Genomic DNA, 19,987 nt, shown 5'->3' with positions numbered 1-19,987 from the left:
AAAAAAAAACATTTTAGTTTATTGTACATTGAAAATCTCAGTAATATGCAATCATTTCATAAATACAGTCATGATTCATAACTTAGTGTATCAAGAACAATCTATGATCCTTTGAAAATTATGAACATTAACATCAGTATTAAACACAATATGGGTCATTGGGAAGCACTGTAATTTCTCATTGCAATTATTTTAGCAACTTGAACATTATGTAGCACTCCAGATAAGAATCATGTAAAATGTGATTCATAGTTGGAAAGCCTACGTATTAATTTGATACTAGTATTTTGATTAAAATGTTATAGTAAACAGAAATTAACATGTTGCTTTTCATACATGTAAAACTGTTGTTCTGAAGTGATAAAATTTATATAGAATGCACCGTAGAATTCCAAATTCAGTGAGATAACTCTGTAAATGACAATAAAATACAACAGAAATTGTTGGATATTCAGTGTGGATTATACCCTAAGAGTAGACAGATTGGAATCAATAATTATACATTTCATCATATAGACGTATAAAGCAATTTAACAACAAAAATAAAAAAAAATGTGTAGCCTTTTTTGGTGTATCGTGTATTACAGAATTAGCATGATTCTTATTTAGATAGGTAGCCAAAGTTCTACCAGAGAATGTCAAAGAAATTACATTGTTGTAGGTTCATGTTTAGTACAAGACCCTGAGTGTTTTCCTATCAAAATTTTGCTTTAAATTCACGTTTTTATACCGTAAAACGTTAATTCCATATTCAAACTATGTTTTATATCTAATTAATGTTCAGGGTAGGCACAAAAATAGGATATGTATGTTGTGTTTCATAAGCCTAGTTGGTTGGTTGGGAGGGGGGCTTGGCAAATTTTGTTGGGTTAGAATATTTATTTTCGAAATTTTCCTGGTCAGAAAAATCTATTTTCAAGCACATTGAGTAAGATTATTTATTTTCATTTAACTGTATTGAGTATCTGGACTAAGGTCAGAAAATCTGTTTTTAAGGAGGTGTAGGCCAGAATATTTATTTTCGACTTTTCCAGGGCCAGAATATTTTGTTTCCAAAAAACTGCCAGTCCCCCTCTCAGCGTTTGAATGCATTGTATATTGTAAGTCTACATTGAATCCACTGTATTATAAATGTTAGTTTAAATCAGTAGAAATCAATACATACATTAAATTATTTTATTCTGTACAGGTGTACTTTGTGCACCGACAACACCTTGAAAGTATCATGAACTCTTTCCGGAATTCAAACTTGGTAGCATCCTTTTGATGAAAACAAAATACATAAAATGGCACATCAACAAAGCTATCCAGTTGACACGAATACACAACACGGGGGTGAGCCTTTGGGTCTGGGGCATCGCTTCCAAGCTGACAACGAGAGCTGTTGAAAATAGAAGGTCAACGATTATTTTGCAAAGTAAAGAGAACCAATTACATCTAAGTTGCCGTAAGGGGTCAAGGAGCCATTATAAGTAATGTTTATAATTTAAGTACCAATTCATATTAAGACTCAGCCAATGGTAGAAGTGATTCGTGGTACAGAAAAATCCACCGAACAAACGATGCTGTTTTGGTCTTCATATGAAACATTTTTACGTACCAATAGGCCTTTCTGTATTATGAAACATTTAACGTTTGGAATAGACCCCACATTCACTTCCAAAAATTAATCACTTAAATCAAGAATGATAACTCTTGCAATTTTAGTGCAACCTAAGACTGATATGAATCACCTCATTTCTTATTTCTGTACAGACTGCTTCTTTAAAGGTGTTGTTTAATTCTAAGTCCTAATTATGTCTTATTGTTTCGTTATAACGACTTAGTATCACGTTATAACGACTAAGCTAACTTGGAATAACTTGACTACCTAGAGTTGGCTGAAAATATTTCTTTATGTGAAAGTTTTAAATGTCAGTGTCAGTACCTGTAAGAATCATTTACTATTTGCACCATCAGAATCAAAGAAAACAGACAAGATTTTCTATATCGTACTGGAGCACTGAGATACAATTTCACAGAAATGCACTGAAAATGGACATTTCAGGAGCAGATAACTCTGTTAAAAACCTCATTTTTTCTAAAATTATTTTGAATAAATTCTGAGCAAAACCACTGCGCAGAGATCAAGTAATGGTCTTTTCAAATAGAGAAGTAAGCCTTGAGTGATATTTTATTGTCAGATCGGTGGGGGTTTTGATATGCATGTTTCTGATTTTTTTTTCTATTTTTGCCTGATTCTTACAAACACTTACACTTAAAGCACTCTATTATAATAACATCCTACACAAATAATACGCGATGAAATTAACCTTGTAAATTAATAGACACCTATGGTTATATGCGCACTGGCCGATGACCACCTATTTAAATAGATATAAAGTAGGTCTCATCAGTGAAAATATGATAAAAATCCGTTGAGGCCCTGAAAAGCTCAACCAGAAGAACTCATTTCTGCTCACAGAATTTAATGTCTAGAACAATACAAACAAAGCTTCGAATAAAATCTTGTATAATTTTAGATGTTGCAGCTGAGTAACAGAAGAAGATGTTTAAACAATACTCACCTAGACGACTGATTTTGTTGAAATTTAAGTTGACCACAAACTTAACCAATGTATCAGGGGATCACTACAATATATATAGAATAGTATTTTACTCACCTCAAGCAATTATAAGTTGGACATTTGAATCTCTGGAAATTTCCTAGAGTGACACATATCCAATTTTTTTCATCAACATAATAAGATGGAATATCAATTCTATCCCACTGCCCTGGGCAAACAGTGGTATTCTTGAAATTGCTTAGAATAAAGCCATTATAGGTCGAACTAAAGTCCGGCTTTCTAAAATTAACAGAAAAGATATACAATGTTATCATGGTGTGTGTACCAGCATACGCACTGTGTTACAAACAATTGAACATATCATGCTATTTTTCTTAACATTGGAGTAAACGGAGAGAAAATGCAGGTAAAAATAATTTCCCTTATTTATTGATGAACATTTCTGTCATGAAGTGCGATTCGTTACACGAAATGATCGTGAAAATATGGATAACACTGTTCGTGAACGGAGCATGCTAAGGATCGTGAGCAAAACACATTAACTTTACAAACAGATCAAAGATGTTTATCAAAATGATTAATATCTGCAAAGGATATGTAATAATGCATCGTTTATTTGTTAATCCATATTTCAGAAAATACCAAGAGCATCATTTTCAATAAACATATAAAGATATCAGAGAATTCACGGTCACATGTTGAATATTATATTTTAGGAAACATGTTTTCACTTTGAAATTAAAGGAAAAAAGAAACATTTCCAAATGTCCTTGTTACAGTTGCCTCTGTGCGTGAATTGTACCAATACTGCAAGAATATTTTTTTGTTGAATTTGAGTAGTTTAATTTCTACGCCATATTTAGATATCGATATTAGTTTATTTTTAAAAAATCGCAAGTAACTTAAATAATATCTGACAACAGATACATACCTACAATATCTTTTGTATTTTTGAGCTGCAGTTTTTATCTGGTTACTTAATCTTCCTCTCGTACGTGCAATTTTTTCTCCCAATTTTCTCTTTGGTCTATGAAAGACAGTTATATATTTCTTTGAACATAAAATTGAAATGCGAAGCACAAACACACACACGCGCGCGCGCGCAAACAAACAAAAACAATTGAAAAAACGAATGAAACAAACAACAAACGCACAAAAAAGAAGCAAAAACACACAGCATTTTTTTGTAACTTGAAGAAATAAGAATGAAAGGAAAAGTTGTCAACATATAGTGCCGTTAGTGTAGAGGGTGTTACATTGAAACGCCGCACGTAGTTATCATACTAAAAGCAGGTGATATTTCGGAATGTGGTACTTATGCTACATGTACTTCAACACTCGGATCGCCATAAAAGCCGCAAATACGTCCAAAAATAAAAAAAAAAGATTTTTTCTCCTTCCTGCATCCGATGCGACTTTATTTTATAGCGGAACAGTGTGTAGTAGATCCGATTGCATCATATACCAATAAAGCTTTTAAGGTGAATCCATTTCAGCATATAGTTAAGAAAGTGTATTATTGAAAAAAAAAATAAATGCCTGACTGACAGTGAATTACTTACGCAATATTAAAATTTCGTATTTTCTTTCTATATTTCCCATTAAGGTTGCTTCTTTCGCTAGGTAGCTTACACTTATCGTTGACATCAGAACTGTTTGACTGTTCGAAGCAGTAAATAGCTATCACCACGAGAAAAATTACCTAATAAAATGACATTAAACCAGTCAGTTTTTAAAAGTCTACCTTTCAATAATTTTTTCTCGATTAGGAGAATAGATCAGAAAAGATATTTAAATGACATTTATATTATCAATTGTAACTAACGCCTGTGTTTTAATCGGAAACTGGGTAATATTACATAAATTAATATCATTATATTATAAACAAAGTTTATATAGCGCCGACACTTCAAAATTACTGTAGACGCTTTACATTACATAAATAAATATATAAAAGTACACACAAGCACATATCCACACAGGAGTATACCATAATACACCCAAATACATACCGACACTCACAATTGCGCGCACACTCGCATACCATCACATACATAACATCATAATCACCACCATACACACAAACAAGAACGCCATAATCACACAAGTCAAGTACAGTCACATACATGCTCGCACACAAATACGTCATTCAATAAGATATAAAATATATTACACCAAAAATGAAACAAACGATAAAAATATGAACGTCATGAGAAATGGAGAATAAAATGGAGCAGTTAAAGTCTAAAATAATGAATAATTATCTTATATTTAAACCCATTAAATACGAAACAAATGCAATGCTCACCGATCATTTTCATAGACATGTGTATGGTATGTTTTTAAAAAAGTACGTTGTAGCGATCTTTGGGTCAATTATAATATTGACCAAGGAACCAGTTTATGAACCAGATTAAGCAGCTGGCAATGAATATTCATAAATATCGGGGCGTGCTAATGCATATGACCTATAAAGTCTTGTGACTAGCCTCAATGCCTGAATCGGAAACTGGGTAATGTTCAAAGCTAACTGATCACTTCATGTAAAATTTACGGTCTCATTCAGACAAGAAACACACGTAGAACAAACGTGTATGATATTTAAGAGGTAAATTTTTTTATCTCGTATTAATCTAGAATTGTAACGCTATGGCGGTAAACACGGCGAAGATCTGCTGGATTATGTGGCGTATAACTACACATTAATGCAAATCATATGCGAATATTAAATACAGAAATAACGAGTGCAAGAAGTCGCTAACACTATTAGCCACTTAAAAACCCCTTGGACTATTTTCTCCTATACTTCAGTTCAGACTCATTTTCTACTATACGCTATAAAACACAACTAAATGCCTGTCTTTTTTTTTACTAATAGTTTTGGCCTGTCATTTTCAATTTCGATCATAGCCCCTCCTTCTTGTCCCACCCATCCTTTGCCCGATTCAATAAAAATGCTATCTAAGCAATACACTGTGTTCTATAGATCACACAAATAGTGAGCTTTATTTACTGATAATTCAAGTAATATATAGTACATCTTTTCATGCAAATCCTATCTTGTCCTTTATTTGGATATTACAAAAATCAGTTTTAAAAAACTACCATGACCGGTGTTGGACTATAAGCTAACGCCTTTTTCGATTTATTCAATTAAACATTTAAAGCACATATATTAAGCCCCCGTTTACACGACCAAAATTGCACTTGTAAATCATTAAGCAGTAAAACATTGAATTTCTTTTTTTCTAGAAAAAAATTTACTAATGAAATGATGATTGTTCACCTAAAAATGTGGGCGGTATGTAGTGTAGTCAATTGTCAAATAATATTCAATATCAGAATTTCAATCCATGCTGCAGTGACAGACGTTACAAGAGTGAACAATATATGGATAGTAACCCGATAAAGGATAACATGTAACGATAATAGGTATGGTGTATGTGTCAAAAAAACCTCACCGATATGAAACTGTCAGCCCAAGGCCACCCATTGATCTTCAATGAACGACAAGGAAATCCTCATACCATAGGGCAGGCTTCAACTAGCGCCAAAACATCATTATACACAGGTACTGCGAAAATGTTGCGCATATATACGCAAGTAACATAAAAAATAAACTAAAGGTGAAAACAAAACAAGACATACATAGGCCAGAAATTCCTGACTTTGGATTAAAGTACTTTGGCGTGATCACAACCCCCCTTTAAAATCTGGCCACTATGGAAAAATATGACACACCTACAAATCAGTTAAAAAAGGTCTGAGTCCTTTGTTACAACGGAAATAAATTAAAGAAACTGAATATGAATTACACTAGTGTACGAACAAAGGACTAACAGCAGTTAACAGACATGCCAAAATGTAAAATCAATCCCAATTCTTTTCATGCCGGGTTAAGGACACAACCCACGTCATGCCAAAAACTGCTTTAAGATATTATAGCACTCTAATAGTGTTTTAATTTCTATATAAAGACCCTATGAGGGAATCAATATTAATACAAAAAATGCTACCCTTAATGATTTGACAACAATATCATAACTATATCCCTTACGAATGAGCATATTCAAGCGTTTAGATAATTTATTGGGTGAATATCGAGCTTTCCGTGCTTTGTGTAGACCATAACCGCACGTATTAATTCTTCACAAGTACATCTGTATTTGAGCATGAGTTCCTTGTATCGGTTGAAAAAAATTGTGTATGTTTTTACGAGCTTTTGATATCGAAAACCTTGATGTAGTATTTTGTTTTGTTTGATGAAGATTCCTTTCATTAAAATCCGAAACATTGTTACAAATACGAGAAAATCGAATCAGTTGTGATATGTAAACACCATATGATGGTGACAAGAGGACATCACCAACTAAAAACGGATAGTTGATAATAGGGAATGAAAAATCCTCCCTTTTATCGTAAATTTTAGGATTAGGTTAACCTCTACCGATATGAATACTAAGGTTAAGAAGCGGATATTCTTTACTATCAATACTTGCTTTATTCAAAGATAATTCTACATGATATTAATCTTTAGTATAAATAATGAAGGCATCGTTTTTTAGAGCCAAAATATTGTCCAAATATCTAAAGGTGTTATTATTTTTTTTTATACCAAATGTTGTTTGGAAGGATCTTATTTATTCTAGCCATAAATTGTGCTTCGTAACAGTACAAAAAGAGATTCGTAATAAGTGGTGCACAATTGGTTCCCCCCGGAAATTCCAACAACATGACGATAAATGGTTTCGTCAAAGCGTACGAAAATGTTGTCTTACAGGATTTCGAGTGCTGTAAGCATATCAAAATAAGTAAAATTAAAGTAGCTTTTATGTTTTTCGTTACTAAAAAATGATCTAAAGAATGAAAACAAACACATTCACATCCCGATTTATTAAATGACCGTTTGATAAAATATGTGATTTTCTGTTTTATGAGATTATGCGGAAGTATAGCGTACACAGTTGAAAAGTAAAAATTTTGAACAGATTCGAAAGATCCCACATGGGCTTGTAATTTATCAAGCACTTCTGGTGAGTTTTTAACACTCCAAAAAATAGTTACTTCCATTATTTTCATAGGCTTTGTAACAAAAATTTATATTCAGGTTTTTATGGTCAAGTGGTAGAGCAATTACTTGAAGAGGAAATTAATCTATATTTATAAGGTGATTTGTGAAGTTTGGGAAGTCAGTACATAGTAGGAACTTCCATGCTACTAGGCTCAGCTTGTAAAGAGGTAGCAACAAATTTGTCTTTGTTCACATTTTCACTGTCTGAAAATTTAGTCAGTTGGAATGTTGGTGAATTCGTAATTTTTTTTTATAGAATTTCAATATAAAACTTACGACAAATAACAATAATATTATTTGCAGCTTTATCAGCAGGAACAAAAACAAATTCCTTTGCTGAGGTCTTTCAATTTGTGTTTTATTCCGGGAAATATGGTTTTGATGTTGTTTATTAGGTATACATAATATAATATAACTGATGGTCCAACCCATAAAATATCAAAATAGAATATAAAAGAAAAAGAAGCACGAAAAATGATAGCTGAATCCGTTTTAAAGTCTAAAAGATTATTAATATTCAAAATTACCTTTTAAAATATTCATCTTTTAGCTTTCCATTCTCATTTCTATATTTTAGTATTTTTTACCTGAAAATGCATTTTCCGTCCGTTAATGCACACTGTTTCTTCAAAAATGCTACCAATTCATCAAAGTCCAGGAAATGTCGCAGTAAAATATGTAAAAACCATAAGTATAATCACTGTGTTTCATAATATAAGGAGCATTCATGCCTACATATACTAATACATTTCGACAAAAACTCCAGATTTATTTATAATTACTTGTGCATTAATCTGACCATTTGCTTTTGTAGAAATTGTATACCAGTTAAATATAACAGGATTAAATACTAACAATAAATGTTCAGTTCTTTATAGAACATATGTTTACAGTCTAATCACGTACTACTTGATAAAATAAGAAATACATTCAGCGCTTGAAATCTGAACATTGCACCTTTAAATTGGATCACCTCTCTTTCCCAGCATCCAATCCAACAATAATCGTCTTTCATCATGCAGTTCTATAAGAAATATCCATAACATGGCAAACATTATTTGCCCCGCCTTTTGTGAAATATGAAAGTGTATGTCTTGGTCCGGTATCTTATTTAGGACAATTAAAACAATGAAACCTATATAAACCGAACTCACATTGGACTATACATTGGACTATACATTTGGTTACTGGGATCAGACATGTGCAGGTGTTCATTTTTCTTTCAAAAAAGGTTCAAAATATAAAGTGGTTTTGAAGAGTGCCAGACTATTCTCCAATATTCATGCAGTAACGTTTTTATCATATACATAAAAGTAACAATTTTCCTAGTGTTCATGAAGTATTATTTTACCTGAGTGGGCTTTCTACACACTGTTCTAAATAATTCACTAGGTCCGTTATATTGATATTAGGACTAGTACTATTTGACGGATTTTTTCCTTCGACCATGTACATTTAATTTCAATAAATACGTATAAAAATAGTTTAATAATTTCATTTTATTCTTTGAACTTTAACATGATCGATAAACTTTGGATTTCGCTCAGATGATCGATCGACACAATGATCCTAGTATACATTTTCGGTCGGCTTACAACCACTACACAGCAGGGACATTGATAGAACACTATCGATAAATACTTAAGTTGAATATTTAGTTATTCAAAACGGATCCTTGTCCGAATAGGTCGTGTTATTTTTTGACAAAGTTCTGCGCCATAAAAACTGATTTGTTCAACGTGTCATACAAAATGTAGTTTTCCTTTCCTCTTTCGTACACCCCGGACTTGACTTTTTATGAGCAAACTCGGTGGGTGTTTCTAGAAAAGCAGAGGGCGCTAACCCTACCAGTGCACCTGGTCCATGTTCCCAGTTTTTAGTGGAGTCCGAGTTGCTCATTTACTTTTGTTACTTTGTATGTATGATTTTAGTTACTTTATGTTCTTTGTCATGTTTGTCTGTTTTCCATGTCTGGTCTTTGCCCTGGATTTCATTCTTTTGATTACCGCTAGAATCCTGGTTCCCTTGATTACGCTTTGATTACCGCTATAACCTTGGTTCCCTTGATTACGCTTTGATTACCTGGTTCCTTGATTACTCTTTGATTACCGCTAGAATCCTGGTTCCATTGATTACGCTTTGATTACCGCTATAACCTTGGTTCCCTTGATTACGCTTTGATTACCGCTAGAATCCTGGTTCCCTTGATTACGCTTTGATTACCGCTAGAATCCTGGTTCCCTTGATTACGCTTTGATTACCGCTATAAACTTGGTTCCCTTGATTACGCTTTGATTACCACTATAACCTAGGTTCCCTTGATTACCGCTAGAATCCTGGTTCTTGGATACCGGGCACTTATATACCATATTTAATTCCCTTTTTGTACAGTTTATGGTCATTTGCTTTTTTTCTGCTGACACTAATAGCTTTACTTTGCTTTTGCCAAGTTGAACAATTTAATTAACGTCGGTTTTATTTGTTTTATAGAGGTTCGGCCAGCACAGTTAAGTTTAGTTTCGCACTTTTGACTAGGGTTGAACAATGACACAAATGGTAATTGGTGGTTGCTATAGTAATAAAAAATTGAAGATTCTATTCTATTGCAGATAAAACATTTTCTGAAAAGGGGGACTTTTGAAAGTATTTATATAGTTTAAATGTTGAAGGAGCTTTTTTTTCAATGACGATTTGATCTCATTGTGAAAGTGAATTTAAGCCAATTTTTACCATGCTAAATTTGATAAGTGAATTACGAAGTAAAATAGCTTAAAATCTAACCGGCGATGCTCATATATAAAGGAGGTTTTCCAAGGAAGAAGTTTTGATAGTTTCAGGGCATGAAATAAAAATTTAAGATATTTTGCGGAGAATTTGACATTTTTAAACCCGATTTCATTAACTTTCCCCCAAATTTTAGCATATTTTTGCACGGTTTCTATGATAACCCTTTTGTTGTGGGTATATATTTTTCCCGAATTTTTTTTTACTATATTATGAATGCCATGGTTGGAGCTATTTCTAGATGTATAGATTTATAGATGCTTGACAATTGATAATTATTACACAGCATCAGATTACTGGAGACTAAAACTAGGGAGTTCTAAAAAATTAAATAACTAATTGCATTTTTGACGCTTAAGCAGCTGATTTAGCAGGGAAAGACGTGTATATTGACGAGGTAGACCGATGAAAATTAGATGAAGTGCAGAATGAAGAAAGAACAGAGAGTCTTATCTAACATTCAAGATTCACCAAACTTTCTCATTATACCAGCAATGTCAATTAAACTGGCAACGAGGACTTTCAGTGCATTGCATCGTATAGTAAAAATTACACAAGTTCAACTTTAGGGATGAAAGGCTATCAAGTTTGGCATTATTGCATAATTATATTGAAAAATGTAAATGAAGAAGACGGAAAGTGTCCTTAGAGAATTTGTCGCACAGAGGAATACGGCCATGATTCTAAGCAAGCTAAAATGAGTGATCTGCAACACCCATTCACAGACGATACTGTAACATCAACATTAATTCCATATCAACATTAAAATTGGACACACTTCAAAACCTATTTTTATTGCTTTGTTGCCAGTGTAAAAAAATACTTTTTAAGTAAATCAAAAATTTGTAAGGAAATCAAAGTCTTATAAAATTTAGATATATATAATTATAATATATATATATATATATATATATTGAAACCTATCTAAACCGAATCCCTTTTGGACTGTCATATTTGTTCTGTTTAAGGAGGTAGACCTAGAGTAAGGGAAATCAGTGATATGTTTGTATCATATTCAATTTTACCAAAGCCTATCGTGCTTTTATTTGAAACAGAATGAAATCAACCCAAGTTGCTTTGATTCTTACATGAGATTGATGTAAAATGCTAGATACAAACGTTCCAATGACTTGTACGAGTTGTGTCCCTTACCTTAGGTCTACCTCCTCAAACAGGTATTCAGTTTACTCAGATTCAAAAATACATTTAAAAATAATAAAGTGCCTGATGTAGACATGTTTTCGGTTTTTCGGGATTCGGTTGGGACAGGTGTCACTGTAAATAATAAAATGATAAAAAATATTAATAAAATTAAAGTTTGTTTTTGTCTACATAAACTTATATCTCCCCGTCCACTAACAGGATCCACTTGCAGTATCCATTACGTCCACAGAACGGCTTCTGTGGAGAGGCTCCAGAAAAGTTCAATAGTTCAAGAGAATTTGCGTTAATCGGTTCAATAATTCAAGAAAATTTGAACTGACAAGGTATTTATGAGGATTTTTGGCAAATTTCTAAATTCAATGAACATAAATCCTACAAAAAAATGGGATATCAAAATTTCACCTGAATATAATGTTCATGCCACATACCAAGTTTCGTAAAATTCGGTTCAGTAGTTTCAGAGGAGTTGCGCTGACAAACTTTGTGACGGACACACGGACAAGCAGAAAACAATATGTCTCCCCACCAAAGTGGGTGAGACATAATAAAATAAAAAGTAACTCGGATAACACGAAAAATAATACATACATTAATTACACCAGTAACTATGGTTACATCTCTAGTAACACTCGTTTTACTAGTACTACATGTAGTTTACCTTATTAACATCAAATAAATCTGTCCTCTTTGAAGTATTGGAAACCAAGATTGTTTGACAAACTTAGCTTTCTTTCCTGATTTCCAAACAATGTTCATTCTTTAATTTGTCTATTTTTTTGTTATTGTAAAAGGCAATGACACAAGAATAATAATATGTTAGCTTTCGAGTTTTCGCCACCTGGTCTATTTCCATTCTGACCTTGATCCGCTAAATGTCATAATTAGCCTGCAGTTCCTTTGCTTTGAACTATCTGCCTACACTTCATTAGCGCTATGTCTACGCTCCCTGACTCTCATGATAGTAGGGCGACAGACGACTTTCACATTGACTTCGTTCGAGATCAACAACTGAGATCAACAGGAATAAGATAGACATTGCAGTGACAGCCAAGGGAACAGAGCTAAAACTTTATTCGATTACTACAGAGAATTTGTAAATGATGCATATATTATAAATGCCTTTCAGATATTTTTCATATATATAGTCGGAGACGTATTCCAACACTTGTACCTTTCAAATACGATATCTTTTTTTTTGTCTAGTATAAAACCGAACTGCAAATGTGGAAGTCGTCTATAAACTTTATTGCGATACAAATCGAGCAATCTGGTATAATCAAAGTTGATTCTGCCATTATTGATGAAGATAAGCACAGCCTTGTTGGGTCTTACATGGAAGTAGATCATACCAAATATGAGATAATTGTAGAAATCAAGTAACGTCACTTATACAAAGAAGTCAAAGACTTGATAGAGAAGCTTAATTGTGTAGAAATTTTTTTTTCAGAATGAGTGGACACGACTCGTATCCACAAGATGTCTTTTATAAACGGAAAAACGTCAGATTGAATTTGTTTGGACAAGAAAAGAAGAGGACGAGTACCCTACCGACGTAAATGTATCATGCTTTTAGATAACCGAACAACAAGCTTATGTAACCTGCATTGCAACTTCTGGTCGTGTTCGACAGACTTGGCGTTCCTATGTGGTTCTACTTCCGGTCGCCCCTGACGTCACAACGAGTTCATATAAAAATGCAAAAAATTTTATTGCATTAATTTCTTTTTATTTTTATAACAAAGAATCATTTAATACAGAAAAAGTTTCATAACAATATGTTTGGACGGGTATTTGCTTGGCAAGATAATAACAAAGTTTAGGCAAGAATTATAAACATTTAGGCAACGACTCTGTTAGTATATAAATCATATAAAATACAGAAATTCGAATTTAGAGCTAAATGATGTAGATGTTATATTTTAGTGACGATTTGTATTGGAAGTACAAAAGTGAATACCTAATGATAAGAGTATTGGCTAAGTTATAGATTAAAAAAAAGAATTGGGATTTTACGTCCTTTTCTGTGTAAAAATCAGGCATTTTCTCAATTTGGTCTATTTGCCTCACCCATATTTATTATATCCAGAAAAAAAAATCAAAAAGCTATTTAAATTCATCCTGAAGAATCTGTGACGCAGATATTTTTGGTTGCTTATAAAGGGAAAAGTGCGGGGAAATTTTCCCATCGTTTTTTCCTATTAAAAGAGCATTTTAACTAAATTGGTCCTATCAATATCTCAAAAAGGCAAACTTTATATATTAACACTTTGATGGTTATTTCTGGAGGTCATTAGGTATAAATACTTAGATATTGCAGAAAATTTCCGCGTTTTTTTTTCCTCATGCGCCACACCCTGTTCACATCTCGCCTAATTTCTTAGAAGAAGTACTTGACTCAATGAATATACCTAAATCTTCTATACACAAATCATTCAATATTGCAGTAATCTTTAAATTCTGGATTTTGAAATTCATTAAAAGCAAGAAGCAACTACATTTGGGTTTTATCCATCTAACACGTCACTTAGGCGGCAAAAATTTTGATTTTCTGGGGTTTGGGGTTATCGGGGGTTATATATCTTTTTCATAGACGATTTTTTGACGTTTGCCAATACAACTTATTTTTATTGACAAGTCGAAAATTTTTTTTGTGCACCGAATTTAAAGCTAGGAAAAGCTGACAGGAAAACTTTAAAAAAATCATATTGCTGAAAAAATTATTTTTTTTAATAAAAAAATTGGAAACAAACTTAGCAAAAAATATCCATAGCCTCCCCTATAAAATCGAATGGTTGCTGCCTTACATACAAGTACTAATTGAAGAGTGCATCAATGGCCTTTCGGGATGTTCTTTAAAATAATTTTCACGTTCCCTTTCGTTACCGGGTTAATATCGATGTCATGCAATGTAGTTCCATACCGTATCCGCCACTCAATGCTACAAGCTCAGACGTTCGTTTTCTCACCTACTAACTCATTCCCCTTTCCCGACTTTGCGAGATTCGATTCTTGCACTTTTTGAGAGGTTTGTCTTCAGCGTTAGGAGTTATGTCCGAACGCCAGACGCTGTCCGGAGCTGGCCAATGTTGATGCAACATTGTATGCCGATCCGGAATTCAAATGGCAGACGACCAAAACAGGACACTGTTAATTTGTACACGTGCATTTAAGCCTCGGAATAAAAATATCAATAAAAAACCAGTTTTGTAATGAACATCGTGGAAGTAATCACGCTAACTATAGATTTAGGCTATGATGGCATAAACATCTTAAACACATTGTACTGAACACAGAAGAATGGGTCTAGGTAGTAAAATTATCCGAATTATTAAAAAAAGGCTTTTTAACCAGCTCCGTGTTACGATAAAATTTCATCAATTTTAATTTCACCCCCATTGCATACTTCAATTTGCAACTACTAAAGATTATGAAATAAAGCATTCTATTCATCAGACAATTTCAATTCATCTCCACACACACACAACCTCTAACACCAACAAAACAACCTGGATTACTGCTATATTATACCTTTAACACCTTTTCCTTATTATTAAGTTTTCTATAACAGATCTGTTCACGTTATAGAGAGGTAGAAGGCACAGATCCAGACAAAGGCCATGAACTTGTTTTGTCTCCAATTTTTCGGTCAAATGTATATGAAGGTGAGTCAGCGCAATATTGGACAGCACAATTCATTACACCTATATGATTCCTTCGTCCAATGGCAGAAATGTTTGTTATGGCGTATGCTTCCTGTCTGTAGCACTGCATCGATGACATACAAAAAACTTCCCGGCATCCTCGACGGAAGTTAGAGTTGTAGCACATGTAAATTGCCGGTTTCAGCACACTTACACTAAATTCGATTACGATACATGCATAATACCAAAACGGGTCAATATTCTTCGGATGGACAAATCCAATAATTAAGTGAAGAAAATAAATAGGAGTTATTAATAGAAGGCTCGTTAATGAAGTTATCATTAACATTTTTACCATTTTGACTTTCGTCCTTGGCACGGAATTCATTGTTCTCTGAAACTGAAGACAAGTCCCAAAAGGTCGCCAAATAAAGCGGAACACTTTTGTGTAAAGAACAAACATAATTACTGCAGGTGAAAAATATTGTATTAGTAAGAGTAAAATTGTATACCAGAGTCCCGTCCACCTCTCCGTTGATGATTCTAAATGTAACGGACAATGCACATAAGTCACGTTGTTTTGTGTAGCATCGACTTGCCCATAGAAGTAGAGGGCAAAACTAGAGAATACCATTGAAGCGAAACAACTTACTCCAATCATACGTTTGGCTGTACCACGGGTCACTTTGAACGTCAATGGATAAATTATAGTATGAAACCGATCTATACAAATTGAAGTAAGAATAAACGTTATAACTCCTAATACAAAGTTTTGTAAAAAACGCGTCATTCGGCACATGAAATCTCCCAGGGGCCAACTCCCGGTCAAAAGCCCAGTTGCTATCCATGGTAACACAAATATAGCAAATATTAAATCTGCCCCAGCGAGACCGACAATAAAATAATTTGTCGTTGATTGAACCCGACGACTTCGACCGATTACAAGGCATACTAAAACGTTTCCCAAAATGCACAGTATCCATAAAATGCATAAGATAATCGTTAAGAAAATGACCTGGCCATGTTGAACACTTCCGTTTGTGCCATCTGTGTTCATACTTTATCCTCGTGCATCGTCAACATTGTACACTATATATCCACTGAAACGTTCGACCAGTGTTTAGTGCAATCATCATTTTTCATAGGCTGTTTTGAGTAACCTAATTTCCTACAAAAGAAATGAATAAGTAATTCTGAATTGCTTCCATTACTGAGTAGGTGATCTTATCAACAATAAAAAAAATGGCAATGTTTTCTATTTTTGAAAGTTCATCAAAGGAACCTGCGTTTTTATTTCCACATCACCGTAATGAGGCAAAATATTGCAAAGTGGTATGAGTGCAAATGCCGCTCATGCAGTATAAAAATGCAATGAATACACCCCAAAAAATCCGTCCTTACCGTAATCCAGGAGGCGGATATTTGAAAGCGTAATTAAGTAAAATTGCATTTTCATCTCAATAAAATAAAACTAATACAACATTTAATATGGACACAGGTTTTGATGCAACTTCACCTTTTGAATACGTGATCTTATCGCATCATTGGAAACGCTGCTAACCTTAACATGATTACTTAGTTTTAGTTAACAGTGTTTTGAGGTATAGGAAAACTGTTGAAAGATCGAAAAATATGGTGGACTTAATATTGGTCTAATGACCCTGGTAAAAATTTTGGATTCATATTCCATAATTATATTCCCATATATTATTTTAGAAAATATAGTTAACTCCCATTTACAGAAGTTGTTACTTTAAATTATGGGGAAACGGGTGGGTGATTTAATTATTCACAATATACATGCTGTTTCCGCAGATAATTTGAAAATTTGATATTCGTTCGTGTTTGACCTGCTATCAAATGAATAATAAAACAAATCAAAACAACAGCAAAAAAAAAAAAAAAAAAAAAAAACGAAACGAAACAGAAACAAAATAAAAACAAAAGGAGGAGAGACAAACAAGCCTGTTAGAGAGTAACGATTAGATCCTGATTTGTACTACGACAAGCAACGGCGCATAGAAAGACGTATTAGCAAACTCACTGTACGACGAAGTGCTCTTTTTTATATACTATATCATTATGGTATTGATTTTTATATGTGCATGGTCTCTTGGTAAATGATCGAGTGCAGCAGCAAAACACAAAATATGATTATTATGAACCATTACGTGTATGAATTTTTTAAAGGTCACAGAAGGTGTACGTCAAGCACAGGGGGTCTGGAAATTATAATAGTAACAATATATTCCTAAATGTTTAGGGGTGTTTCCGGGCAATACACCGTTTATAAATTTAAGTTTCTGTCTGCAAAAACATAAGTCTCCCCCGTCCCGCAAACTGGATCCACTTGCAGTATCTACCATGTCCACAGAACAGCTTAATCTGCTGAGAGGCTGCAGTAAAGTTGCGCTGACCGGTTCAGTAGTTTCAGAGAATTTGAACTGACAAGGTAATTATTTGGAACAAATTTTTAAGTTCAAAATTGCAAAACTCCCACAAAAATTAGGGGATAAAAATTTCCTGGTAATATGCACAACTACATATGATATATGATATCCTTTCTACACACCACCTTTCATACAATTCGGTTCAATAGTTTCAGAGAAGTTGTGATGACAAGATAATTTATGAGGATTTCTGGCAAATTTCTAAGTTTAAAGGGGCAAAGCTCCAACAAAAATTAGGGGATCAAACTTTCCTGGTAATATTCCAATAACATATGAAGTTCTTCCAAGTTTCGTAAATTTCGATTCAGTAGTTTCAGAGGTGTCAATTGCGCCGACTATGTAATTTATGAGGATTTTTGGCAAAAGTTCAGAGGCATAACTTTGGGGACAAAAATTTCCTGGTAATTTGCACAACTACATAAAATGTTCTTGTTACATACCAAGTTTCGTAAAGTTCGATTCAGTATAGTTTCAGAGGAGTTGGGCTGACAAGATAATTTATGAGGATTTTTGGCAGATTTCTAAGTTCAAAGGGCATAACTTCAACAAAAAATATTTGATAAAACATTCCTGGTAATATGCACAACAAATATGATGTTCTTGTCATATACATGTAACAAGTTTCGTAATTCGGTTCAGTAGTTTCAGAGGAGTTGCGTTGAGGTGACGGACACAAAGACACACGGACACACGAACCCATGAACACACGGACCCACGGACACACTGACGCACGGACACACGAAAAGACAGACAAGCAAAAAACAATATGTCACCCAGACATAAATCATTTTCTAAACCCAAGATTTGGCATACAGGTGAAAGAAGTCTTGTGTTGTTCTACCCTAAAGAACCTAGAGATAATTATCACCTAAACTTAAGGTCTGTAACCGCTATTATTGTATCGAACTCATTTTGTGAAACATTAAGGCATAGTCCACATTAATAGCGAGGAGGTCAGTGGGTGGAATAAAAAAAAATTAATTGATTAAAAAATTAAAAATAAAAAAAAAAAATCCAAATTTTGGAATATTTTTTTTACTCACACACTGAATATTAAAAATAATGATTCTATTTTTCCTCAGTTAATTAACAGGGCAGATTTTAAATAAAAAATTTCGCGCTTACGGGAAAGGAGAAAAAAAACAAAAATCATTCCAAGGTCCCCTCCCCCCTCAGGATAAAATTGTCGGTTATTAACTAAAAAACTAGTGGAAAGGTCCCATTACTTAACTATGTTACTCAAAACAGCACACAAGTCCGTAAAGAACTCAAACCAGTCTTTCTGTTTACCCTTTTATGAGGTTGTAATGTTAAAATGACCTTAGACAACAAGACTGAAGTTTAATAAATAGATATCTGAATCGGCAATTCGTTCTTGCTTGCTCTCAATTCTTCTAAAATATGGTCAAACGAAACGAATAGAAGTTAAATTTTTGCCATTATACATGAATCAGGGTAGGTAGGGAAAGGGCAAACAAAGAGAAGTTTACATGTATTAGGGTAGGTAGAAAGAGCAAACCAAAAGAATGTATGTACATGATGTATCAATATATTACTCATAATTTTAAGGTTTTTACTTGATATTTGTTATATTATGAATAAACTGTTATACTTACGTTGAAAATTGTTATCTATACTTTAGCAATAGGCTTAGTATATTTGAACGGTGACATTTTAATGAAATTCATTTCAGTAAACGAGTTTTGAATTAAGTATATTTACAAGACTTATCATGATTGATAAATCCAAATTTTCACGGGAATAACCTTGAAAACTACAATAAAATATATCCACCGAAGAAACATGATTGTCGTTCTTTCAAAGGCTAATTGTTTTAGACGCCCTATAATAACATTGAAAATAAACAAATATGAGTTCTTACCTTATACTCCCGGTAAGCATTTCAAATTGTAAACAAATTATGGTTGTATTATTCCCTTTCCAGTAATCAATTTGTTTTAAACTGTGTGTGAGGTGTTAAAAGAAATATCAGTGATATTCGATTCAATTACGTCAGTGCGTCCTGTTGCCATAACAACATGACAAGTAGAAATCACGAAAAAATGTCAACAGGTGAGTCTAATCAATACTTCTCTTCGTTCCAATGAAGTCTCTGTCTTCTTATTGTTTATAATTACCCTTTTTCAGATAATGTTCAATAATTTACAAAGCATTATTAGAAATCTGTTGGAACGGACAACGGAAGTTCATCGGAATATTTAGGGGGTAATACGTCTACAAGATCTTAACAATATGAATTATGTAAATATTTCAAATCAGCCATCTACTTGAGCAATAATAAATTGCTGT

At 33.4% G+C, this 19,987-nt stretch overlaps 2 protein-coding genes across 2 annotated transcripts; both read right to left on the bottom strand.

The window, feature by feature from the left end:
• On the bottom strand, positions 1 to 8,380 carry LOC148610152 (uncharacterized). The gene is made up of 5 exons (XM_088542257.1): positions 8,226 to 8,380; positions 4,130 to 4,269; positions 3,499 to 3,594; positions 2,664 to 2,846; positions 1 to 1,381 (listed from the first exon to the last, which is right to left on the bottom strand). Exons 1-5 carry the CDS (start codon positions 8,235 to 8,237, stop codon positions 1,177 to 1,179), a joined length of 636 nt encoding a protein of 211 aa, XP_088398383.1. The 5' UTR covers positions 8,238 to 8,380; the 3' UTR covers positions 1 to 1,176.
• A 4,989-nt stretch (positions 8,381 to 13,369) lies between these two features.
• On the bottom strand, positions 13,370 to 19,679 carry LOC148610151 (putative G protein-coupled receptor 19). The gene is made up of 2 exons (XM_088542256.1): positions 19,560 to 19,679; positions 13,370 to 16,395 (listed from the first exon to the last, which is right to left on the bottom strand). The coding sequence occupies exon 2, from the start codon at positions 16,282 to 16,284 to the stop codon at positions 15,166 to 15,168; it is 1,119 nt and encodes a 372-aa protein (XP_088398382.1). The 5' UTR covers positions 16,285 to 16,395; positions 19,560 to 19,679; the 3' UTR covers positions 13,370 to 15,165.
• Between the last annotated feature and the right edge of the window lie 308 nt (positions 19,680 to 19,987).

Source organism: Perna viridis, chromosome 8, assembly GCF_037379345.1.
Source record: "Perna viridis isolate PV_CMFRI_1.1 ecotype Kerala chromosome 8, ASM3737934v1, whole genome shotgun sequence".
Taxonomy (NCBI): Eukaryota; Metazoa; Mollusca; class Bivalvia; order Mytilida; family Mytilidae; genus Perna; species Perna viridis.
This window is presented reverse-complemented; position numbering and strand designations above follow the sequence as displayed.